This window comes from Sceloporus undulatus, chromosome 1, assembly GCF_019175285.1.
Source record: "Sceloporus undulatus isolate JIND9_A2432 ecotype Alabama chromosome 1, SceUnd_v1.1, whole genome shotgun sequence".
NCBI classification, from domain to species: domain Eukaryota; kingdom Metazoa; phylum Chordata; class Lepidosauria; order Squamata; family Phrynosomatidae; genus Sceloporus; species Sceloporus undulatus.
The window spans coordinates 62,133,737-62,160,109 of NC_056522.1; the positions used below are offsets into that span (position 1 = coordinate 62,133,737).

Sequence of the window (26,373 nt, forward strand, 5' to 3'; positions counted from 1 at the left end):
AATTCTATAATAAGGAGTGACATCTACTCACCCTCCTTACCTGGCAGATGTGTTTTACATCTTAATGTCTTATATACTTTGCACAGAAGCATTTTAGAAGTGATTTGTGTTAATAGGCTATGGATAGTGGGATGTCTCCAAAGAATGTTGAACAACAAACAGAGTAAGATACCTTTTTAACAGCTAATGAAGCCTAATATACCCCCTCAAATTTATGCATTTATTTATTTACATGTACATCTCACTCTACAGCAGGAGAGGCACTCAGAGCAGCTGCCATTATCATTACAAAACAAAGGTTGCTATCTAAAAATACCTTTGTATTTCCAATTTATTTGTATGATTTGGAAAGCTTGGCAGTGAAGAAAACTGACAGGGATTGAGAGAGATTCCTGTTATTTGAAATGAGGTGCTGGAGGATTTTTTGATGGATATTCACGGACTGCCCAAATGACCAACAAATTGAGCCAATCAACCCTGAATGCTCCCTAGAAGCCAAAGCGACTCAACTGCGGCTACTGGACTTTGCACATCTCATAAGTCAGCATGACTCACTGGAAAAGATGATAATGCTGGGAAAAGTGGAAGGCAGTAAAAGAAAACATAAGACCATGATGGCACAGATGGGTTGATTCAGTCAAAAGTGCCATGTCCCTGAATTTGCCAGATCAGAGCACGGTTGTAGATGACAGGGGTTTTTGGACGTCTCTCATTTATGGGACCAACTTGATAATAAAGCCTGGTAGAGCTTTTTAATAGGACCTTTTCCCTCTACATTTTTATAGCTATGATCAACCAGGCAGTTCTGGGAAATGCTTGTGAAATGGGCATACTCCTAATAGCAAGAGCATTAAAAAGATGCTATCAATTAATTGGTGGATTGGGAAGAAGGCTGACTGGTGGTGCAGAGTGTGTCGTGGATGCCAAAAGTGGGCAAGGAAGGCATGCTGTTGCTGTTATGACTTGTCATCAAGTCAAGGTGACCAGATGTCCCAGTTGCAAAGGAGGACAAGGCATTGCAAAATGGAGGACAGTCAAGAAAAATGTAGGGCATTGCCAGAAAAAAAAAATTCAAATCACAAATATAAATTCATACTTCTTAGTCATGCTCAAAAGGGAGGACCTTTAAGAATTCCTCCTGGAAAGAAGGTTGAGATGGAGCACATGTTGTCCTAGAAAAGGAGGACATCTAGTCATCCTGCATCACGTTGGTTTCAACTTTGTGGTAGCATTATGAATGAGAGTCCTCCAAGAGAGCCCTGGGTTGCTGCCACACTGAAGAATTTCATGCAGTTTTGGGTAGTGTACCACGGAAGCTTACTTGAGTCACTGGGCTGCCTCTACACTGCAGAATTAATGCAGTTCAACACTGCTTTAACTGCCATGGCTCTGTCCTATGGAATCCTGGGATTTGTAGTTTGCTGTGGCACTAGAGCTCTCGACAAAGAAGGCTAAATGTCTCACAAAACTACAAATCCAGAATTCCATAACATGGAGCCATGGCAGTTAAAGGGGTGTCAAACTGCATTAATTCTGCAGTGTAGATGCAGCCTGTTCATCAAAAACCACGCTCAGGTCTGACAAACTCCTGCTACCAACCAAGCAGGCTCCAACAAACAGATCCCAGGATTAGGAAGAACTTCTTTTATTGTAAGAGCTGTTCACCAATAGAATAGATTGTCTCAGAGGATGATGTACTCTCATTCTTTGGAGGCTTTAAACAAGGTGACCAGATGGCCTAACAGCAAAAGAGGGTGAGGCACCATAAAATGGAGGCCATTCCAGAAAAATGGAGGACATGAGCAAAGAAAAGCACAAAACACTCACAGAAATATAAACTCATGCTTCTTAGTCATGCTCAAAATGGAGGACATGTTAGAATTCTTCCAAAAGAGGAGGTGGAAGATTGGACAGAAGGTTGAAATGTAGGACGCGTCCTGGAAAAGGTGGACATCTGGTCACCCTGGCTTTAAATAAAGATTGGATGGGCGTCTCTTGGGAGTGCTTTGGTTGTGTCTTAATTGTGTATTCCTGCATGGCAGGGGGTTGGACTAGATTATCATTGTGGTCCCTTCCACGTCAAGGATTCTGTGGTTCTCTGCACCTCTGCTGAAATAGCAAAGCCAGAATTGGGACCATTTTTCTTTAATGCCCTTCATTTTGAACATGACTAAGAAACATGAATACTGTATATATTTCTATGTGTGTTCTGAGCTTTTATTTGATCAGGTCCTCCATTTCTCTTGAATGTCCCCATTCTGATCGTGACTAAGAAGCATGAATTTATAATTTCTATGCATGGTTTGAGCTTTCTATTTGGCCAGGTCCTCCATTTTTCCTGAAAGCCTTCCATTTTGAACATGAGTAAGAAGCATGAATTTATATTTCTATGCGTGTTTTCAGCTTTTATTTGACCGGGTCCTCCATTTTTCTTGAACGCACTCCATTTTGAACATGACTAAGAAGTGTGAATTTACATTTCTCCTGAGTGTTTTTAGCTTTTATTTGGTCAGGTCTACCATCTTTTCTTGAACGCCCTTCATTTTGAACACGAAGAAGGTGCTTACATCACCATGTGAGCTTTTGTTTGGAGGTGCTCCGTTCTTCTCAAAACACCCTCCATTTTGAGCATAACTAAAGAAGCCTGAATTTATATTTCTGAGTGTTTCGAGCTTTATATTTGGTCAGGCCCTCAATATTATTTTTCCCTTTTTTGGCCTGTCCTTTGTTAGGACTAGAGATGTCAAGGCCTGGGGGGGGGAGGGGGGGGTTCAGGAAAAAACCCAAATTTTTGTATTAGTTTATTTTTTATTTTCCCCCCATGAATCATGCTAAAATAAAACATTCCATAATCGATTTTCTTCCCTTTTTTAATTCAAAAAAGTTGTTATTTATTTATTTATTTGCTTCACATTTTTAATTTTTAGTTAGGACATCCGGGTCATTCTGCCAGAGGCAAAGAAGGCGATAGACGACGACGAAGAGGCCTTCCTTGAGGGAAAACAAACAACAAACAAAACGGCCAATAAGCGTTTTGTTCGCTTTTTTCCCCCTGAGGTAAACGCTTTCCAACGGCAGAACGCCCACGTGACACCGAACTCGCCTGAGGGCTGGCGCGAGGCGGACCTTAGGCCACGCCCCCTATCACTGTCTCGCGCACAACAGAAAGAGAGAGAGAGAGAGAGACTGAGAGGCCCCGCCCCCTTCCATTCGCCGTTGAGCCTCGCGCGCGCGCCTCTGTGGCGCAGCATCAGTTGCAGCGGCGCTCGCCTTCCAGGAGGAGAGTGAAGGCGGCAGAGGAGGAGGGAGATCTTTGGGAGGTTGCCATGGCGACGAGGCGTCCCTTCGAGATGGTGGTCTTCGGGGCCTCGGGCTTCACCGGGCAGTACGTGGTGGAGGAGGTCGCCCGGGTGGCCGCCCAGGAGGAGATACGCTGGGCAGTGGCTGGCAGGAGCAGCGAGAAGCTGCAGGCCGTGCTGGAAAAGGCGGCAGTCAAGCTGGGTGAGACTGAGAAGGAGCAGGAAGGAAGAAAGAAGAGAAGAATCTCCGGCTGCGTCTGCATGGGGGAAATAACCCGGTTTCATACCGCTTTAGCGGCCATGGCTCCAGGCTGTGGGATTCTGCGAAGTGTAGTGTGTGTGAGGCGTTTAGCCTTCTCTGGATGCATCCACATTGAAGACATAACCCGGTTTGGCAGCGCTTTAAGTTTTTGTCTGACGCTTGGCTATGGAATTCTGGGAGTTGGAGTTTGTTGTGGGGCCCAGAGCGGAGCTCTACTCTACTCTGGACCCCACAACAAACTCCAACTCCCAGAATTCCATAGCCTCGAGCCAGACAAAGACTTAAAGTGGTGCCAAACCGGGTTATTTTCTCCAGTGTGGATGCAGCCTTTGTCAGAGAGAGCTCTGGTGTTGCCACAATACACTGCAGTGTACAATACACTGTTGGAAAGCCCTGCTCTGCTTAGTTGGGTCCTCCTCTGCTTGGGCAGGAGGGATGGGGAGCTGCCTCTGTGTCTGTGAGGGCCTTGTCAGACATGTTGTCCTGAAGATGCTTCCAGTTCCCTCTCTGGGGCGGGGAAGGGAGTGTGACAAGATGGTGGCTGCCGCCTGGCGTAGGGCGACCCTGTCCCAGCATGGCTTGCCAGAAGGGCCTGCCTTTGCCTTCTTCCTCTGAGGCTGAGAGTGGCTTGCATTTAAACAAGAGGCTGGTTGGCCATCTTGTCAGGGAGTGATTTGATTGAGAGTTCCTGCATGGCAGAATGGGGTTGGACCGGATCAGGGCCCTTGGGTTCTCATCCAACACTGATTTATTGACAGCATTGATACCCAGCCCTTCAGCCCTAAAGTCTCTCAGAGCAACTTACAATTATTATTATTATTATTATTTGTAATTAGACGGTTCCCTGGCCTCAGGCTTACAATCTCAAAAGACGGATGGCACAGAAGGAGAAGGGAACGGTGGTGGTGGGGAAGGGGATCAAGGCCAGAGGTTCTTCTCGCCCTCTGAGGCCTGGACCAAGGCAGATGGACTGGAGGGAGGGCTCCTTCTTAGCGCCTGCATCTCTCCCTCCATTGCCGGATGACACCTGATGGACTGGAGGGAGGGCTAAATTTAAATGAACTAAATTTAAACTGAAATCAACCTGCATTTGCAGGCTGTTTTTCGGATGACATTCAGGGTTAGCCCAAACAGAAAGTTGATAAAAACCCCACATTTGCCGGATGTTTTTCAGACGATGTTTGCATAAAAGAGAAATAATGCAAAAGAATAACCCGAATGCACAGTTGTCCAAACCAGCTCTTTTTTTCTATCGCTGATTCCAAAAGTACAAAGGAGTTTTCCGTTCGGATTATTTTCCTGTCAGTTGTCTTTCAGGCCAACTCATCTGACAAACAACACTCCGATTTTAAAATCCTGTTTCTGCATGGGATTTTACCAATCTGCCCGCTGCATGATAAGCTGTAATGATTATGTGAAGTCACCCATTTGGGTTCTGTGGCTGAACGAGGATTTGAACCTTGGCCGAAGGATCCTAGAACTTAAAGAGAGACCCCAATGGCCATCCAGTCCAACCCCTGCCATGCAGGAACTCTGAATCAAAACACCCCCCACCCACCCAATAGATCACCATCCAGCCTCTGTTTAAAGACCCCACAAAAAGCCCTGCATTCTTCAGAGTCATAGTCTGGTGCTCAAACCACTACACCACATTGGCTCTCTGTCACAGGTTGCTGTGAGCAAAAACCATTGTTCACTGTGTAAACCTGTGAGCTAAACCCCAGTAGCTTTTGGTTAAAATCAAGATTAGCTCAATCAGATCGGAAGATCTATTCAGTCCAGCATCTTGTTTCCACTTGTAAGAGGCCTGCAAGCAATGAACCTGGAGGTTCACGTAACATGAGTGCATATTACAAAGCTGCCTTACACCAAAATGCAGATGGAGACTTGATTTAGTGCCTTGAGGAAGCTGGCAGACATTGAACTTTGAAATGACAGTGTGTTGCAACTCTGATTTCGCTGCTTTTCCTTATAAACTGAGAAAAGAGAGAACCTGCTGTTGCAATTTGGTAATACAGTATAATCGTTTCCATTGGGGCATAACAGTACAGGTTGGCTCTCCAAAGGTATGTTGGCATGGAACTGCCATCAGGGGGTTGGATTGGATGGCCTTTGTGGTCTCTTCCAACTCTATGATTCTATGAGCATAAAGGATTGTGGGAGCTGCGGTCCAAAATGCCCAATGAGCCAAAGGTTCCCCTACATTGCAATTGCTGTTTTGTGTGGATGTTACCAGTAGTTGCATAGGGAGTTGGGGCCATGAAAGAGGTGAGTGTGGAACTCAGGCCTGCCTACTTCTTATCTGGGGCCATTGACACTGCAGTATAGCCCAGATTTCAAACTGGTTTAAAAGTGAGTAGTTCCCACTGGTGCCAGTTTTTACACACCCAGATCAGGGTTATACACATCTGATTTGGGGGAAAGCCCCCTCAGTAAGGGTTTTCCGAAAGCAGGTTTTTTCCCATTTCTTTTTGGAAAACCCGGTTCTTCCTGGGTGCCGGCAAATGTGAACTTGTCCCTGGTCATGATCAGGTCAAGTTCAGGGGGAGGGATAAATGTGAGAGGGTGGGCAGTGGGCAGAACATCCCTCCCTTCTTGCACCTGTCACTTTGCAAGCGGCATTGTTTTGAGGGGGTAATTTATTTTGTGACAGATTATGCAAATGCTTGTGCTACATTTAGAATGAGTACTTCTGCTACATTGTTTCCCTTTCAGCAGGAGAATGTGTGAATGCTTGTGTTGCATTTCCTTTTCGCTTGCTCTCCCAACCCCTCCCCCACATGCTCCAGGGAGGGAATGGTGGCTGTCTGGGGGCTCCTGAACCCATCAGGTCCCTCTCCAGGCCCCTGGCTCCAATCCGCCCTTGGAAGCCTCACCGGAGGGGAGCCTTACCAGAGTGCTCTTGTGCCCTCCTCTACCTCCTCCTCTCTTTCGCTGAGAGAGTGTGACTTGGTCAGAGAGTGTGGCTTACCCAGGGTGTGCCTTGAGCCCACGCGGTGGCACTGTTTCCACCTCCCCCCTCCTCCTCTTCCTCCCCCTTCTTCTCCTGCCAGCTCTCTTCCTTACTTGGGCCTACGGCCTCCTTACTCCAGCCCCGTTTCAGCTCCAGGACAAGGGGGAAGGTGGGGCGAAGGGAGGGAAGGAGGGAGGAGAGGAGCTAGGAAGAGACCCCTGGAGGACCTTCCTGACTCCTCTCCCTCCCTGCCTGCTGCCTTCTTTCTCCTCCTGAAGTGGGGCTAGAGCAAGGAGACCCCAGGCCCAAAGGGAGCCAGCAATGGAAGGAGGAGGAGAGGGAAATGAAGTACCCAGGCAAGGAAGAGAACCAGCAGGGGAAGGAGAAGGAGGAGAGGGAAATAGAGGCTCAGGTAAGGAAAAGAAGTAGCAGGGGAAGGAGGAGGAGGAGGGAAACGGAGTGCTGCCATGCCAGTTCAAGGCACACTCTCTCAGCCGGAGGGAGGAGGGGGGAGGTAGAGGAGGTCCCAGGAGTGCTCTGGCCAGGCTCCCGGCAATCACATCCGCATTGACCCTGACTCTGGGATGCCACATTTTGCTGGGATGTCGCCAGGCCTGGTGTTTTTTTTTAAAAAAATTTGACACATTGACAGAATATGTGAAAATTCCCGCTAGATTTTTTTAAAAAAAAGAGGCGGGAAGCACCCATGCCCTTGACAAATGGCTGCAGCAGATACATGACACATCGTCATTGGCTACAGCGGAAGTGAATATGCAAATCGTTTGATTGACAATAGGAAGGCTCCATCCTAATTCACTACTTCTGTCAAATGTGAACATCAGCTGGGTAAATTGCACCGGGGAGGTCCGATCGAGGTAAAGGTAGTGGGAACTTCTTTCTGGAGGGATTTGGTTTGGGGATTACTGGATCTGCTTAGATCTACCCAGGGCAAAGGGGCTAGTGGGAATGGGGCCTCTGTAAAGCTGTTTGGTGTCCATATTTTTGAGCACCAAGAGCTTAAGGCATTCCCTCACCTTCTTTGGCATGGCCATAGTTATAAACATCTTGCCAATAGCCTGCATTCTTACATGATTATGTAGAACAGGTGGTGTTCAGGTCATTGTTGCATACAACCCAATCCTCAGAAACATCTTAGCCTCAGTTGTGTGCATGAGCCCGCTTAAAAAAACACACCTCTCAACAAAGGCAGTGAGGAGCCGATAACATACAACAAAATTTGGATATCATAAAAGGCCAGCAAATTGTTAATTATGTAATTTGTTTTTTACATTTTTGCTGGTGCTTGTGAATTTTTTGCTTCATTTGCCCACATTGCTTGGCTTTTATCTGGGTGCTATGTACCTTGACTGAGGCTTTAACTCCCATGGCTCAATGCCATGGAATTCTGGGGTGTGTAATTCTATGAATATTTAGACCGCTCTGGTGCCACAACAAACTACAGATCCCAGGATTCCATAGAATGGAATGGAACCATGACAGTTAAAATGGTGTGAAGCTGCATTAATTCTGCGGTGTGGCAGCAGATGTAGTTAAATGGGAGCACCATTTGTTCCTGTGAATCAGGCCCCAAGATATCTTGAGATGGTTCTTCTTTATGGTTGTGTGAACAGAGCACAAACTGCCCTGTAAGTGATTTTGGACTTCATCTCCCAGAAGCCTCAGCCATGTTGGCCAATATTTCTAGGAGCTGACATCCAAAATCCCTTAAAGAGCACAGTTTGGGGACCACTGGTTTAGGTTATTCTGGCTGTTGTGATTTTTCAGCTGTTAATTGTGCTTTTTCAGATGCTAATTTTGTTACTTTGTTCTGATTTGTATATACTGCATGTTGTTATTTAGGATAACAGTTTTCTTCAATACAGCTGATCACCAGCATTTTTTAAGTTTCACAAATATTGTCCTGAAATATCATGATTACTTTAAATCACCTTAACAATTTTTTGTTTGCATGTGTTACATTTTTGTTGGGACTTGCTGGACATCCCCAGGCCTTATACTTAATGTGTTAAAACCTGTCTTAGTTCTCACGTTATGGGCACAAACTGTCTTGCAAAAGAAAGAAAAATGGTGATTAGATGGCTTGGATTTTTTTAAATGTACATGAGGTCAGAAAGTACTATTTACTCTGAATTTTTAAATCAGAATTGAGTACATACAATGATCAGTATTTGATTCTTCCTTGTATGCCTGCTTTGCTTTGATTCTGTTTAAAAGTGCCATGTAATTTTTAGAATTTTCTCTGGTCATCTTTGTAGGAAAAGGATAGTAGCAGGATGTAAACAATTTACTAGCAGTAGTAATTAAATTAAGGAATTTAGAATTGGCCTTAGTTTGCTTATCTTTTTCTTTTAATAACAAAATAATGGTGATGGAGTGGGAAGAATATACTGGGGAAATCATTATATAATGTCAAGCTTTTTTTTAAATGACATTTCATTTTTCACTTTCCAGGGAAACCAGAACTGAAGTCAGAGGTTGCTATAATACTAAGTGATGTCAGTGATCCATCCTCTCTTGCTAATATGGCTAAACAAACAGCTGTTGTTCTCAACTGTGTAGGCCCAGTAAGTATTTTCCTCTGTTAAAAAAGATAAAAAGAGGCTTTATGTTGCAGGAGTCTTTTTTAAAATGAAATCGCCATAGAATGTCACAAGATAAAACTTCTATGTTTATTTTTTGCTTTAACTTTGGAAATGGAAACTTTTTTAAAAATTAAACCAATAAGTTTCCTGGGTGAGGATATTATTGGGACAGTCCTGCTATTTAACAGACTAAAGAACAGACTTTATAAGGAACAAATTTTATAAGGTTAACCTTTTAACATAATGATTCTATAATGGTGGTATGATTTGAAAAAGAACTGTGCGATGGTTAGTATTAGAGACAACATTGTTAATTGATACTAGCATTGGACATTTGAAGTAGTTTCTTATGTCAACAAGGTCAGTCAGAATGCATAGCTCCATGATAGTGGATAAAGCAAGACTTGGCTGTCATTGAACCATTAACATTAGTACAGCCCTATTTAGCAGTTAATTATTTTAATCTGATAATTTTGATATTAGACTATAATATTTAGATAGTTTAATTTTGGGAGAGTCATTACATGTATTACCAAGTTGACTTCAACCTACAGCAACCCTATGAATGAGATAACCTGTTACTAACTGAATGACCTCAGGTGTTACAGCCTGTTAAATAAAGGCTGTGGCTTCTTTGGTTGAGTCAATCCACCTGTAATATAGTCCTCTTCTTTTTCTGTTACCTTCAATTGTACCAAGCATTATTATCTTTTCCAAAATGTCTTGTCATTTCATGATATGCCCAAATTACAGTTTAGTCATTTTGGTTTCTGTGAGAGTTCAGTCTAATTAAGGACTGTCACAGAGAGGAATGGGCAGGTCTGTTCTCTGCTGCTCCAGAGAGTAGAACCAGATCTAATGATCTGAAGTTACAGTAGGGTGGGTTTCGATTGAACATTAGAAGGAGCTTTTTGACAGTAAGAGCGGTTTGGCAATGGAGCCATCTGCTTAGAGAGGTGGTGGGGTCCCCTTCCCTGAATGTCTTCCAAAATAGGTTGGACAACTACTTGCTGGGGATACTTCACCTGGAATTCCTGCACTGATCAGGGAGTTGGACTCAGTGGCCCATGAGGCCTCCTCCAACTCTATTATTTGATTTTTTAAAAATAAAATCTCTATTTTTATTGATGGCAAGGTGTAGAAAATCTTTAAGATTTTTTTTATCTTTGTCATCCCCTTTAGAGTTATGTATATCTTATGTGGTCGTTATTTTTTATCTTCTTAATGTTCAGTTGTAATCTTCTTTTGTACTTTCCTCTTTGACTTTCCTCAGTAATTGTTCTAAGTCTTTTCTATTTTTTGCTAGTAGTATGTTGTTATCTACATATCTTAGGCCCTGTATAGACAGGCCATTTCGTACATGGGGCAGCGCAGACGTGACATCTTGGCACCGCTGAAGGGCGCCTGTGGCGCCCTTTCCGCAGCACCAGAGGGCGCTCCATTTTGGAGCTCCTTCCTGGGTTTGTGTTGCTGACGCAGCCTTTACATGGCTGTACCAGCAACACAAAGGAGAAAGGGGCCAAGAAGCCCCTTTCTCTTGTTCCCTGCCGCTGTCAGGATGTCCTTGGGGTTTGAAGCCCCAAGGACACCCCTTTCCAGGCCGCGGGGAAACGGCCTTTTGCTGCTTCCCCACGGCCTGGAAAAGTGGCGGATTGGGGCCTCAGGGCTGCCACTGTGGCAGCTGAGGCCCCGATCTGTTGGGGAAAGGCGTGGGTGCAGGCTGCCCCAAAGGGGCGGTCTGTACACCGCCTTAGATTGTTGGTATGTGTTTCTCCAGTTTTAACATATCCACTGAAATACAGATATTTTAATCAACTGAGATGTTGCCTCTGATTTTCTTGGGCATTTTTTTAAAAAAAGTATGAATTGTTTTACAATATAAATTCTTCTCAGAACTGTAATCTTGCATGTATTGTTTGTGTATGTGCCTTCAGGTTGCCTGTTGACCTATGGTGACCCAATGTATTCCATAGGGTTTTCTTAGGCAAGGAATACTCAGAGGTGGTTTGCCAGTTCTTTCCTCTGAAATATAGCCTGCAGCACCTGGTATTTGCTATCAGTCTCCATCCAAGTACCAACCAGAGTTGGCTCTGCCTAGCTTCCAGGATTAGATAGGATCTGCTTCCTTTAGGGTATTTAGGCAGGCCTTGCATATATTACTTTAGAGAAACTACTTCCTGTGTGAGGAGAGGTTGCAATAAATGCTCCTTTAAAATGGAGGCAGGCATACCCTTTAAAAAATTCTTCAAAATTGTTTCTTTACAAATTCCATTAATTGATTAAGACTCAGTTAATCAAGATATTTTTAAAATCTGGCTATAGCCTTATTATTATTCATTATTAAATGCCTATATTATTCCCCATATTTAACTATATCTCAAAAATGATTAAAAATACAGCTGTCCCTTTGTGTCCATGGGGGATCCATTCCAGTCCCACCCAGCCCCGCAGATAACAAAAAACATGGGATCTCAAGTCCAGTTGTTTTGTATGGTGGTGCAACATGCATGCAGCCACTGGCGCAGCCATAATAATAATAATAATAATAATAATAGGTTTTATTTATATACCGCCCAATCACTGGGAATCTGAGCAGTTTACAATAGAGGGGATAACAGACAGTTCCCTGCCCACAGGCTTACAATCTAAAAGACACGACACAAAAGGAGAAGGGAATGGTGAGGGGGGGAGGGAATTAGGTCCAGCATTCTTCTCTCCCTCTGAGGCCTGGACCAAGTCAGATGGACCGGAGGGAGGGCTCTTCTTCTTCAGGCTAGCCCCTGATGGTACTGGGTCAGCCTTCTCTCTCCCTCAGAGGCCGAAAGATGACAGTTAGGGAGGGAGGAGCCTCTGTCTTCAGGCTAGCCCCTGATGGTACTGGGCCAGCCTTCTCTCTCCCTCAGCGGCCGAACGATGACAGTTAGGGAGGGAGGAGCCTCTGTCTTCAGGCTAGCCCCTGATGGTACTGGGCCAGCCTACTCTCTCCCTCAGAGGCCGAAAGATGACAGTTAGGGAGGGAGGAGCCTCTTTCTTCAGGCCAGTCCCTGATGGTACTGGGCCAGCCTTCTCTCTCCCTCAGAGGCAGAACGATGACAGGGAGGGAGGAGCCTCTGTCTTCAGGCTAGCCCCTGATGGTACTGGGCCAGCCTTCTCTCCCCCTCAGAGGCCAAACGATGATAGTTAGGGAGGGAGTACTGGCCCGCTTCAGCCTTCTCTCTCCCTCAGAGGCCGAACGATGACAGTTAGGGAGGGAGGAGCCTCTGTCTTCAGGCTAGCCCTTGATGGTACTGGGCCAGCCTTCTCTCTCCCTCAGAGGCCGAACGATGACAGTTAGGGAGGGAGGAGCCTCTGTCTTCAGGCTAGCCCTTGATGGTACTGGGCCAGCCTTCTCTCTCCCTCAGAGGCCGAACGATGACAGTTAGGGAGGGAGGAGCCTCTGTCTTCAGGCTAGCCCTTGATGGTACTGGGCCAGCCTTCTCTCTCCCTCAGAGGCCGAACGATGACAGTTAGGGAGGGAGGAGCCTCCTTCTTCAGGCCAGCCCCTGATGGAACTGGGCCAGCCTTCTCTCTCTCCCTCATGCCTCTGTTAAAAACAACTGTGCTTGCTGTCTGCAGAAGCTCAGACCTGCAGATGGGAAGCTCGTGGATAAAAAGAGCCCTCTGTACAAGCAAAAGTGAATAGCTGGCTGAATTTACTGAGACAGCCTTGCATAATATAAGTAATGACTTTTATTCATTCTTATAGTACAGGTTTTATGGAGAACCTGTGGTGAAAGCTTGTGTGGAGAATGGTACAAGCTGCATTGATATTAGTGGAGAACCCCAGGTATGTGGAACTGTGAAAACATGTAATACTTTGTGTGGTAATAATGTTTTTGTTACATTGTTATGAGAATATTTCCCCAAATATTAGTACTTGCTCATCTGACTATAATACAGGAATAATATTTATTTTCAAATGTTAAGCTTGGTAATGCTACCATTCTGGGAATGTGGTGGCTTAGCAGTTAAGACACTGACTGTGATGATCACAAGGTTGGCAGGTCATCAGTTAAAGACCCAAGCACCACATGACGGAGTGAACTCCAATCATAAGTCCCAACTTGTGCCAACTTAGCAGTTCGAAAGCATTTAAAAGTGCAAGCAGATAAATAGGTAGCATTTGGTGGGAAGGTAACAGCGTTCTCTGAAACTATGCTGGCCACATGACCATGGAGTCATCTTTGACAACGCTGGCTCCTTCAGCTTAATAACGAAGATGAACATTGCCCCCTATAGTCAGATACGATTATTAGACAATCACATGAAAGGAAAAACCTTTATTTTTACCTTTAACACTACCATAGAATGATACTGTTTACATTCATCTTGGCTGGTTACAGGCTGCTCCTTGCTCAAGAGCTGCACACTCAACATTATCAGCCCCACTATTCCTCCAACATGCACTTTTTTAGGGATTCTTTTGGGGATAGACTTAAAAAGAAGGATATGGTAAAAGAATGGCTAAAAGTTGGAGAATTAATTAATTAATTGTTTTATCTTCCACCTTATGCAAAAGCTGAGAGTGGGTGTTAGCAGTGGCAGCATGAGCCATTGGCCCATTCACGCACACACATCCCACACACAGTGTGTGTTACACCATTCTAGTAATCAATGTTGGATGTTCATTACTGAGCATTGTTATAGCCAGGTTACATATGAATTTTAGACAAATAATAATCTATCATACCACTGCAAGGTGGATAGTGTGCCAATGAAAGTGGTGATAGCAATAACAGCTTTGAAAATTATTGTCTTGACCATTAAAACAGAATAGTTTCTATTTTTCAATACAGCATCATCACATTTCTCTTTCAGTTTCTGGAAGGAATGTATTTGAACTACAATGACAAAGCTGAAGAAAAAGGAGTATATATTGTTGGAAGCTGTGGTTTTGATTCTATTCCAGCAGATATGGGAGTATTATTTACCAGAAACAATTTGAAAGGTTACCATTTTGCTTATTTACTATTTTGATAACTGAAATGGAAAATGCATTATTTATGGCATGTTGTGGCACATTTATGGACCTCTAAATAATCAGGAGCATAGCCTTTGTCGTCCAAAATAGCCAACATGTTGTGGAAACAGTTCAGAATGAATTGGAGCCTTATGATGCTGATGTTTCAGCACAGCCAGTACAGTGGCTTTGCTTCTTGTCTTCCTATCTGCTACTGCTTGGTGGAATGATTATAGGCAGTTAAGGAAATCAAGGGGTCTGAGGCACCAGGTCAACTGAGCTAATAGAGTGAGTGGCTGTGCTTCCTATTGCTCTGCTGCCTAATGGAATTGTGGATACAAAATGGCAGGAGAGGAAAGAGCCCAATGAAGCTGGTCTTCCAGGAAGACTGACAGAATGGCCCAGTTTCTCACATTTTTACTGGAAGCATAAATCACAGAATTTTAATTTGTTTTAAACTTAGCAGTTGTATTTTTCATGTTCCATTTGTCCTAAAAACTGTGTACATCAAGCAGTCCTTCCAGTAAGACAAAACACAAAGCTTCTTTTCATCCACATGAGGGAGCAAGGGTGAGAAAATGTGATCTGTAGGCTGAATATAGTCTCCAGGTGTTCCAGAGCAGTCCCACATGCCCTCAATGTGGGCTTTTTCAATGTTGAAAAGTCCTCCCAGCACCCTGTCAAAAGAAAATGAGTTTTCCTGGGGTGGGGTGGGGGATTATCCTGTTTTAATTTTAGGGAAGCTTTACAGAAAAAAGCCTTATTTGGGCCTAAGACAAGCCCAGAAGCCCTGAATTTACAGCCTTCTATTGTGAAAACCTTTCCATGCCAGGGTGATGCCATTTATCAAGCAACTTGACAGTCTGAATGTCAACATCTGTTTACTTCCTTATGACCAGAGATAATAATACATTCTCTTTCTTAAAGGTACCTTAACAGCACTGGAAAGTTTCCTGACTATTAAATTTGGCCCAGAGGTTAGTTGGTGCTCTTTTGTTAAGCTTGGAATAGCCGCTTATTCTGTATACCAAAGGAATGAATGATGTGGCTCTCCAGATTTTGGAACTGTAACTTCTAGCACATCTCACCATTGGTGATGGAGGCAAGGGCTTGTGGGAGTTGCACTGTGAAAACATCTGGAGGGCCACACAATTCCCACCACTTACATATACAATGAAATCAGTAAACACTGAGAAGATGCTTGAGATCTTTTATTTAAACAAAGAATTGGCTCTTTTGGCAGACTATGGAGCTGTCATTCAGCAGAACATCATGCATGTTCTTTTATGGCTTTTGGAATGTCAGAGAACATATATTCCATCCTAGGTTTGTGACAGCTCTTCTGAGTGTGTAATATTTGTTAAGGATATGAGATAAATGCAGGAAGCAGCAGTGCTAATCTTTACATAAATGGAATAGCTGATAATATTTTATTACACTGTCGGCGGAAAAACAAATGCAATATTAACATTCCTAGAATATCAGGATATATCCTAGAGCAGAAACAGGTTTAGTCCTGCCCATACAAAAAGTTGCATCCCAGTACTTCATACTGTATAGAGGTGACAGTTGATTCATAGAGACATCAATTTGACATAACTCTTATAGATGTATCCACCCAACTGTATACTGCTATAAGAGCGAACACTTTTTTTTCTTGGGCAGGAAAGATTAAGTGAGTATATGGTTGAGCCCAGAAGCTGATACATAGCTTTCAGACGTACTCTAGTTTAATTTCTGAATCAGATTCAGTTTGTGTGATTGCAATTCACTATCATAGCTAGTGCTGTACATATGTTGAAATTATTTAAATGTACATTAATGTTATAAATTACCATGATATTTTGATAGGGTTCCTGTATTCATGATGGTACCTGGAAATCAGCAATATATGGCCTTTCTGACCAAGAAAATCTCAAGAAACTTCGACGGCAAATAGGACATAAACCCATTCCAGTGATTGGGGCAAAACTTAAGAGAAGGTATAAAATTTTTATGTATATTTTGGTGCCCAATGCTGTGGCTGTCTAGATGTTGTTGGACTGCAACCTACCTCTGTCCTACCACCTTAGTCACTGGTGAGAGATAATGGGAACTGCAGTTGAGAGACAATATCTGGAGGGCCACAAGTTCTCGATACCTCTTTTAGAGCCTTTTTATTTTCTGGCATTTGCTTACTACAAAATGATTTTCTTGACTGAATGGAAGGTTAGGGAATTTGTACATGCCTTCAATTTTCTGAAAAGAAACATCCTGATAGAATTTATGTTTACAAAGATTCCTTTGTCTAGGGGCCTGAACATACAGGCCAAAATAAAGCTGCTTCGGGTCACTTTGGAAGTATGCTATTTAAATGATGCATGTGTCCTAAGAGGACGGAAACCATGCCAAAGCCACACTCCAGTCCTAAGGACTGGAACACAGCTTTGGTGCAGCTTCTGGCCTGTTAAGATGTGTGTCTCATTTAAACAACATACCTCCAAAATGACCCGAAGTAGCTTTATTTTGGCCTGTCTGTTCAGGCCCTAAAATATTATTTTGTTCTTTATAAAGGTCTTGGCTCAAATACACTTTGCTGAGTTTTAATTTTTTTGGCTTCTCTTCTTGCAGAGGTGCAGTGTTTTATTGTAATGAACTTCAACAGTATTCCATTCCATTCATGGGAGCAGATGTCGCTGTGGTAAAACGAACTCAGCGCTATTTGCATACACATCTGCAGGAAACACCAGTAAGTTTACTTAATCATTCTTAAAATAATTTTGTTCAGTTTTAACAAAGGAATGCACATTTACTGTTTTTAAAGGTAACATTTTTGCTAATGAACAACAGCTGCAACCACCATGTTAATTCTTTTAAATCTCTTTATGTGGAATCAAGAAGTGAAGTATTCCTAATGGGAAAGGCCTTTTACATACCTTTAGACATGATGACTCAGTAGGCAACTTTAGGTGCAAGCAGAGCTCACTTCAACTACAGGCTTCTAATGCAAACATTTTTAAAAGGGTCAAGAAATTAACAGATGCATAAAAAGAAAATGTAGTTTGACCAACTTTTCATGGGTGCTCAGTTGCACAGAATCCTTCTGGAGACTGAAGCAACAAAGGAGGTTCTTCAAGGCAAATAGAGAAAGAAAAACCTCATACCCTTCATTACACATTTTGGAATGAAGGTTGGGTGGGGTGGGGTAAATGTCCAATCTGAAGACAGTAATACCTGGTCTGAGGTACCTACACATAAGCTGAACATTGCTGAGCTGGGTACATTAGTACTGGCTATTTGTCAGAAATGAGTCAAAGTGGTGCAAATTGTGATGGATCTTTTCTTGGGTTCCCATCTGTAGGATTAACTTAAGAGGAAAATGCTCTCTTTGTTCATGGTAGACAAAGGTTTCAGAGGTAGAGGGCTGGGGCTGCATTCTACCATCTCTGTTTTCAGTGAAATCACTGAACTGACTGTGTGTGTATCACTTAAGCTGCAACTCTATATACCTTTATTTGGGAGAAAGTTCCACTGGAGTCACCTGCATAGGACTGCAGTGTACCGTGCATCCGCTCCATATGTGGGTACACTATACACGGCTTTCAGCTTACGCTGAAGCCACGCAATGGAAACAGCAATGGCGTGTGCACCACACTGCGCCATGTGCACAAGCCCCATTGTTTTCAATAGGGCTTGAGCACACACGGCATTTCCCTTACGCCAGGGTGGATTGGTTCCAGAATGGATCCCCGCATAAGGGAAGTGCTGACTGTATGAATCTTCCAGGTCTTAGTTTATGCACTTCTGGGAAGTTTTTAAAAAATGTCCCCCCACCATTCATGAGAGTGTTTGTATAGCTCTGTTTAATGAACAAAACCAAATGTGTTATATAGCAGCAAGGCTGTTAGCACTACTCCTGCAACAATGCCATCACATTTTTAAAATTCTCAAACTTAAATGAACATTATTTTAATAACAATAACAAATGGAGCCCTGTTGGCTCAGTGGTTAAATTCCAGTACTGCAGCCACAAGGTGGCTCCAGGGTTGACTGAGCCTTCCATCCTTTCATGGGTTGGTAAAATGAGTTATCAGCTTGTTGGGGGCAATTGGATTACAGATTGTGAACTGCTTAGAGAGTTCTGATTGATAAGAACTAACTAATTAATAAGCAGTATAGAAATGTAAATTCTATTGCTATTGCTATATGTTGCTGTTGTTTCCATTTTGAGCATTCTTCACTTCATGTTCTATAACACGCTTCTCTATTTTTAAGCAACAAATTACTATTACCTAGCACAATGATACACTGATGTTAATGCTGGATTGATGCTATTGTAAGTATGGTAGTAAAAGGAAAATGTATTTTCTTTAGCCTTCAGAGTTGTTTGTAAATCTCAGTGAATGATCACTTTTCAGGTTTGTACACTAGAATCCATGAGTAAATCTTGGAAATGAGACCAGTTTTATGGTTATGGTGTTAGTTAACAAAGCGCATAGCATCTTAGGATCTCAGTGTCTCTGTGTGGGCCTTCCCCCTTATCAACTTGCTAAGTCTCTGAGGTCTTCAGAGAAGGCATTCCTGGTGGTCTCTTTGGAGACTGCATGAAGGAGAATTAAGTGCAGTTTTCATGTATCAGCTCTCACTCTGTTGACTCACTATCAGCTGATGATTTGCTTCCAACATCAGAGAGCACTTCTAGATAAGAGTTTCACTAAATTCCAAGCCACTTCTTTACTGATGTCACTTATTTATATTTTAAGTATTTTTTCCTTACTATTTTGATACTTTGTACTTTTTGGAAAGCTTTCAAAAATATGAGAATGGTTTGCAAATAAAATATATAGTTAACTGTAGTTGTTTACTGATATTAACCCTCCCTTCTGTTCAGGTACAGTATGCTGCTTATGCCACCGTGGGTGGTATTGGATCTGTCATTAAGCTGATGTTTGCTGGCCTTCTGTTTTTAATGCTTGTGAAGTTCAACTTTGGAAGAAAGCTCCTGATAAAAGTAGGTATGGTTTTAAATATTTCTAGGTTTGATAACCTTCAAATTCCTACTTGAAATTAATGAGGACCTTCTTATTTTCAGTATCCTGAATTTTTTTCTGGAGGATATTTTACAAAAGAAGGGCCAACAGAAAAACAGGTACTGTAATCACTACCTTTGTTCTTATTTGATGATAATATTTTTGAAAGGATTTTGTACACATTAGTAGTTGGAACAGCACTCAAAGGAGTGCCCTTGCACCTGTCCAATAAATTTAGCTGTATTCAGATGTCCTTATGCTTCTGAATACTCCTCTTCTGCTTTTAACGTTGCTGTTTTGCCCTCAGGAAATGAAGCCATTGTTTATATTCCATGTGAGGTACTGATTCTTTGTGACTTGTACATTAATTTCTTAATTACAACCATGGAAAATTCCTTAGTCCTGTGTGTGGTGGCTATTTTAAGCTTTGAAAATGAAGGGGAGGTATCTTGGGGAATGAATAAATTAAAACAGTGATGTTCTGAATGGAAGTACTGGGATACTGTTAATAGTAAAAGGATAAATCTAGCAGACTTGTTTATCTTTGTGCAGCATGTAGCTAGCAAATATACTCTACTCAGGTTTGCTACATGGAGGCAAAAGCCTAAATCTAGAAGATGGGTAATCCAGGAAGAACATTATACTTGGTGCAGTATGGAGCCAACTGAAATGTGTCCCCAAGCTTGCAATACAACACAGTGTATGTTTGTAGATGTAGAATTATGCATTCAATCTTCTGTACACTTGCTGGAAAAATTACTTGTTGCAAGACAGATTTGACTCCATTCTGTTTAGAGCAAATATTTGTTATCGCTGCATGATATGCAGTTTATCACTGATAAGTGTTTCTTCAATCTGTGTTTTGAAAAAGAACCTTTAAAAGCACCAGCAATATTTTTAACCTTATGAAGGCTAAGTGAAAACAACCCAAAGGGTAATTTCGATGCTCAAGTACATTGTTTTAGATAAAAATAAAGTAAGATTTTAGCCTATGTTGTTTTATGTAGCAAATTCTAGTCCATTTTTACATTTACCTCATTTTGGTGTTGGTAGGTTTCTTTCTTACGTTTCTATGGCCTGTTACAGACTGCCAAAATAAAGCTGCTTCGGGTCTCTTTGGAGGTATGCTATTTAAATGATGCATGGGTCCTAAGAGTCCGGAGGTTGTGCCAAAGCCACACTCCATTCCTAAGCACTGGAGTGCAGCTTTGGTGCGGCCTCCGGACTCTTAGGACCCATGCATCATTTAAATAGCATACCTCCAAAGAGACCCGAAGCAGCTTTATTTTGGCAGTCTGTAACAGGCCTATATTGTCCTTTTTCCTATTGAGATTCCTATGTATGAGAAACAGCATAAGTCCAAAACACACTGCAGAAATACCGTATATACTTGATTATAAGTCGACCTCATATTTAAATTGAGGGCAGGAGCCAAAATTCTGAATTTCGATATGACCCGTGGATAACTTAGGGGGATGTAACAAAGGATCTAAAGGAGGAAGCAAAGGAAAACAATGCCAAAGAACTTTTAAAAATTCTAGCAGGCATACCCGTAACTGTATGTGCTCATACTAGAAGCTGGATGGATGAGAGAACAGGACAGATTATGCTCTTGCCTTTTACCAGGGAATGGTCCCTTTTTAAAATAAGAGTTACAGTATTTACATTGAACCGTGGATAAGTTGACCCACGTTTTGGGGTCAATTTTCTGACTATACATGACTTATACATGAATATATACAGTAATCCAGTTTGACTGATTTAACTGCCCTAGCTCAGTGTTAGGGAACCCTGGGAACTGTAGTTTATTATGGCACCAGAGCTCTTCCTGACAGAAGGCTAAATGTCTCACAAAACTACAGTTCCCAGAATTCCCTAGCACTGAGCCAGGGCAGTTTAAGTGGTCTCAAACTGGATTATTTTTGCAGTGTGTTTTGGACTATAGTTCTCTGCATCATGACTTAGAAGTTCCACTGTGTTCAGTGGTGTTTACTCCTACAGATGATTGAATAATGTTAAACTTAAGCTACAGGTTGATTCTCCCTTACCTGAAGTGCTTGGGATCAGAAGTGTTTTGGATTTCAAGATTGGGTATTTGTTTTTGGATTTTAGAATATTTGCATATACATAATTTATTTTTTATTTTATTTATTAGAGTACTTATACCCCGCCCTTCAGCCCTAAAGTTTCTCAGAGCAGCTTACAATTATTATTTTTAATTAGATGGTTCCCTGCCCTCAGGCTTACAATCTAAAAAGTCACAACACAAAAGGAGAAGGGAAATGGTCGTGGGGAAGGGCTATCTTAGACATGGGACCTGTCTAAACATGAAATTAGTTGGTGTTTTGTATACACCTTATACACATAAGACTGAAGGTAATTTTATACATAACATTTTAAATGGACTGGATGAGGAAAACATATTAAAACTGAATCCAGACAAAACAGAGGTGCTCACAGTAGTGGCCCCAAACCCAGGTATCGGGATACAACCTCCAGTCCTTGATGGGGTCACACTCCCCTCAAAGTACTGTGTTTGCAGTTTGGGAGTGTTCCTGGATCCGTCACTCCAGATGACGAATCAGGTAAATGCGACATTCAGGAGTGCCTGTTATCAGCTTCGGCTCATACACCAGGCGCGACCTTTCCTGGACATCAAGGACCTTGCAACTGTAGTGCATGTGCTGGTAACCTCCCGTCTTGATTTCTGTAATGCACCCTACATGGGGCTACCCTCGTGCTTGAACTGGAAACTGCAGTTAGTACAGAATATGGCAGCCAGATTGGTCTCAGGGACAACTAGACGAGACCTTATAACACAGATTCTAAGATCATTTCACTGGCTGCCTATTAGTTTCCAGGCCCCGTACAAGGTGTTGGTTATCACCTTTAAAGCCCTAAATGGCTAGGGTCCAACCTATCTTCGGGACCGTCTCCTTCCATACAATCCATCCTGCACACTCAGGTCCTCTGGGAGGAATTTGCTGCAACCTATAAAAATTAGATTGTTGGCGACCTCCCAGAGGACCTTTTCGGCGACCACTCCCATAATATGGAATGGCCTGCTGGATGAGATCGGTCATATAATCATCTTAAACAGCTTCATAAAAGCTGTTAAGATGGATCTCTTCCAGCAGACCTTTCCAGAATAGATACTCGGCCACAAAAAAAAACTTCTAACTCATTGGATCCTGATTTTTGTTGTACTCATTGTTACTTTGTTATGTATTAATTTAAGATATGTTTTATATTGTAAATTGGTTAATTGTATTTTAAGGGGGATAGTATAAGGGGAAATGGATTGTATATTTTAATTGCTGTAAGCCGCCCTGATTGCAATCTGCAGAGAGGAGGAATAAAATAAATTTTATTTATTTATTTATTTATTTATTTATTTATTATTTATTAAATAATTTTATGGATGAAACAAACAGTTTGTGTACACTGAATATTATCTCAGTCATCCTTGTGGAAAATTTTGGATTTTGGAGTCCTTCAGAATTCTGGGTAAAGGATATGCAACCTGTACTATGTGTGAAAAACACAGGAGTAACTGAGGATGTGAGGGGTTTTTTTAATGAAAGGGCTATTTTGCATACAGGTAGTGGGATATAACTTTATGTACATGGTTTTGTGGCTGAGAAGGCTAATGCTGTTTACTTTCTCTATTTTGAAATTGCAGATGGAAGGATCATCCTTCGAAATGACGTTTTTTGGTGAGGGATACAGCTCAGGCAAAGATCCACAAGGCAAACCAGATGTTAAAATATGCACTCAAGTAAAGGGACCAGGTAGGCCAACCATACTGTAGCAAATTTAATCATATGTATTTCAATAATTACCATATTTATTGAAAAATGTGATTGTTATGAAAACAGGCACCAAGTGACAGCCCCATTTGGTAATCAGTTGCTTCTCTTAGACATCAGCCTGTGGGAAGGCAAATATACTTTAAAAATATGTTAACAGGATTTCATAATTGTGCATGACTTCACACAAGAGATATAGTATTTCATAGAAACATTTTTCTTATCACAGGAAATTGAGCTTCACTTCACTCAGAATCATCAAATAATTCTAGTTCTAAAACCTTTGTGCTTGAACAAGGTTTCACACAAAGGAAATATCAGATTGGCCTAAAACACACAGACCAAAAAATGTGGCTTTTGGCAACTTCCCAACCAGAAGCTGCTCTGACCCCCCCCCCCCAAATTGGCCGAAAGCCAGCAAGAAAAGGAGTAGCAAAAAAACCACTATTTGCTGGCGGCCCGTTTAGGACTGCAGCAGTGTCTAGCTTTGGGACCACATCATCTGGTCGCCACAGTCCCTGGCTGATGGGGGCTAGAGCTGCCAGCCTGCTTCGCCCCATTTTCTCCCAAGCAAGCTATTCATCAGTTTCCATTCAAGGTATTGTACTGTGTTAAATTAAACAGGAAACTGATAGGAAAAGAGGGGGCCTGTCTTCCAAAGCACGTTAAAGAATTTCTGGATTGAGCCTTTGACATATCAGCTTCTTGCAAATGCTCCGATGTGCTCTATTTCTCATGCTAAAGTTACCCAAAGTGTTTTGGAAATATACACATTTTTGCACAATTGAAACATACTACTAGCTGGGTTTTTTTTGGGGGGGGGGGGTAAATAACCTCATTACATACATACATAGTAAAGAAAGTAACACAGATGTATAGGCTAGAATCTAAACATACATAAGCATAACTTCACTACACTCAAGGATTAGGTGACTGTCCAGGCTGCCCGTGTATCATGTCTCAGAGTTGTAGTCATGAAGGGGCAAAATGTGGACACTATCTCCTCAAATTAGAATTCTTCCTCACCCAATGAAAGTTTCCTTTATCCTTAAAAATTCTAAAAACTTAACATTTACAGTGTTTGCATCCCCTTGGTAACTGCCCCTTTTCTTTGGATGCCTAAACTGTGTTTCTGAATGCTGAAGCTTTAAGTTATTGCTTTAAGTACTAGAAATTTGGGGACTGAAAGAAAATTTTATTTGGTGTGGCAGAATTCTTATGGGGGGACAATGCCTTCATCCCTCTCAGTGCCTACACCTCTGCCAACCTGTTACTGTAAATTTTAAACTGCTTAAACTGTTTTGTTGTTGTTTGGTTCACTTGTCTTTGCAGAGGCTGGCTATGTTGCTACACCTATAGCAATGGTTCAGGCAGGTGTGGCACTTCTGAAGGACAAGAGTTCACTTCCGAAAAAGTAAGTCTTAATTTTATTGGTGTGAATTCTCTGCTATCATTTTTTTTTCTTTTTTAATCTATAGATCAGGGCTATCTTCTCAACAGCATAAAAATTAGCTCCAAAGACATAATTAGTTAAACAAATTCTCCTTTTCCTAGTCAGCAGAAGACTAGAAATATACCACCACAGAGGGCTAGAGTGGAATATTTCTCATAATTGTCTGAGTGACATAACATTATTGAAATGCTGCAGGTTATGCAGCATGTATTCAGAACAGTTCGGCAGCAGCTCTTTCCTCTCTCCCACTTTACAAATCAGCATTGAACATTTTCTGAGCCATTTGTATAGATCACTGGTAGTTTACTAAAATAAACATTAGAGAATACATTTAATAATATGATTGATCTTAACCTGTTACTGCTGACCTCTTGTCAGAAGACATACTACTTTTTCAAACAAAGTTCACTTGCGAGAGAAAGTAAACTTTTGGACTTCACTAGATTCTTCAATTTTATACTAGAGCTTTCACATCAAGCTCAGTATTGTGTAGTATTTCAGGCTATAGTCTTGTATCTCTGGCAGTCCCATTGAATGCAGTGGCACTTAGTGCAATCCTACAAGTGTATTTAAAAATATCAGTGCCTTCAATTATGGAATTAAACTTTACCCCACTGTTCTTAAATTAATTTAAATAATAAATTTGTTTCTTTCTAACAGTTTATGGTATTTAGCATGTGTTGTGTTTTACTTAAGAGAAAAAAGAATCACTTTCTCCAGATTAATACTGGTAATGGACAAAGATTAACAGGGGTGCTAATAACAAACGTGTATTTGTTTTACAGAGGAGGTGTCTATTCTCCTGGGGCTGTGTTCTCAAAAACAAAACTTATTGACAGACTCAACAAGCATGGAATTGAATTCTCTGTTATTTGTAAGCCTGAAGCCTGAAAAAAATACTCTGAAGAGACAGCATGACCAGCAAATTTTTGATAGTACTTGTATACCAAAAGTAACAACAGAAATTAGGAAAGGTTGCTAAGTTTAATAAAATACCTATGTTTTGAAATTTGTATTATGAATACGTGTTTCCTACTATTGTTAGAAATGAGAGAAAAAAGACTGAATTTTTACTATTGGAAATTTAAGCTGGACATTCTGGACATTTCAACACAGCAGAAGTTAATCTAATGAACATATTACTGTATTAATTAGTAGTAGTAGAATCATTTTGCTAGTTAGAAAGGCTTGAAATTAAGAAGCTCATGCAATATAATTCTCAGATGAAAGCGAGTTCTCACTATGGTAATCTGTAATCTATTCGGGTTTTTAATGTAGTTACTATAAATGTAGCACTTATTTTTGTTGGGAATTTGTAAGTTGTTGATGATTCTGTTCTAAAATGTGTGCCTTAACTGACCAAATATCTGTTGATAGGAGAGGACAGTTTCTCAAATGAGTAATATATAGCAGAAGGGTCTCTTGAAGAGTTCCTGTAATTTTTATTTAATTTTGGAGTACTGTATTACATGACAGACAGGCCTCTGCCCAGCTATATATCTGCCAGTATTCTAGCCACTTTCCCTTTTACTGAGTGTTCCTTCACAGACAATTGGGCCTCTGTCTTACAGTTAAATAAAGCTACAGCCTACTCTTCAACTTAAAGTCCTATTGACCAGTGAGCCTTACCACTCATATTCAGATTGAGTCAATAAATTCTGTTGATCCCAAGGGAACCAATGTGTTGTGTTTAACTGAAGTCCCATAGGGCTTGTAAGGGAGAATGCTTATGCTTTTTAAAAAATAGTAGCTTTATAGCCTGAACATTTGTGGCAAATTAAGCATGAATGAGTTATCTGATACTCCATTTCTGTTGAGGTGATCTCCTCAGGGAAAATAGGGTACTAATGAGTAAGGGGGGGGGGAATGCTACTTCCTATTATTTTTCAATATAATAAAAGAAGGTTGCAAGTTCCCTTGGCTTTTGTGTAACTCATGTACTGTAAGACCCAGCAACCTCCACCAGAAATCCACAACAACAACTTG

The 26,373-nt window shown here is 41.6% G+C and overlaps 2 protein-coding genes across 2 annotated transcripts in view; both read left to right on the plus strand.

The window, feature by feature from the left end:
- The window catches only part of LOC121924976 (kinesin-like protein KIF28P), a 103,897-nt gene that overhangs the window by 70,079 nt on the left and 7,445 nt on the right, over positions 1 to 26,373 (plus strand). The window lies entirely within an intron of this gene.
- SCCPDH (saccharopine dehydrogenase (putative)) lies at positions 3,197 to 26,063 on the plus strand. The gene is made up of 12 exons (XM_042452403.1): positions 3,197 to 3,501; positions 8,987 to 9,099; positions 12,863 to 12,943; positions 13,975 to 14,104; positions 15,044 to 15,093; positions 15,968 to 16,098; positions 16,727 to 16,844; positions 18,987 to 19,106; positions 19,188 to 19,244; positions 22,808 to 22,916; positions 24,267 to 24,348; positions 25,173 to 26,063. The coding sequence occupies exons 1-12, from the start codon at positions 3,327 to 3,329 to the stop codon at positions 25,276 to 25,278; spliced, it is 1,272 nt and encodes a 423-aa protein (XP_042308337.1). The 5' UTR covers positions 3,197 to 3,326; the 3' UTR covers positions 25,279 to 26,063.

Excerpts from the sequence above, each read along its gene's own strand:
- SCCPDH (XM_042452403.1), top strand. The coding sequence starts at position 3,327 with ATGGCGACGAGGCGTCCCTTCGAGATGGTGGTCTTCGGGGCCTCGGGC. Across the intron at positions 14,105-15,043 it reads TACCAGAAACAATTTGAAAG|GTACCTTAACAGCACTGGAA; the intron begins GTTACCATTTTG and ends TCTTTCTTAAAG. Across the intron at positions 16,845-18,986 it reads CACATCTGCAGGAAACACCA|GTACAGTATGCTGCTTATGC; the intron begins GTAAGTTTACTT and ends CCTTCTGTTCAG.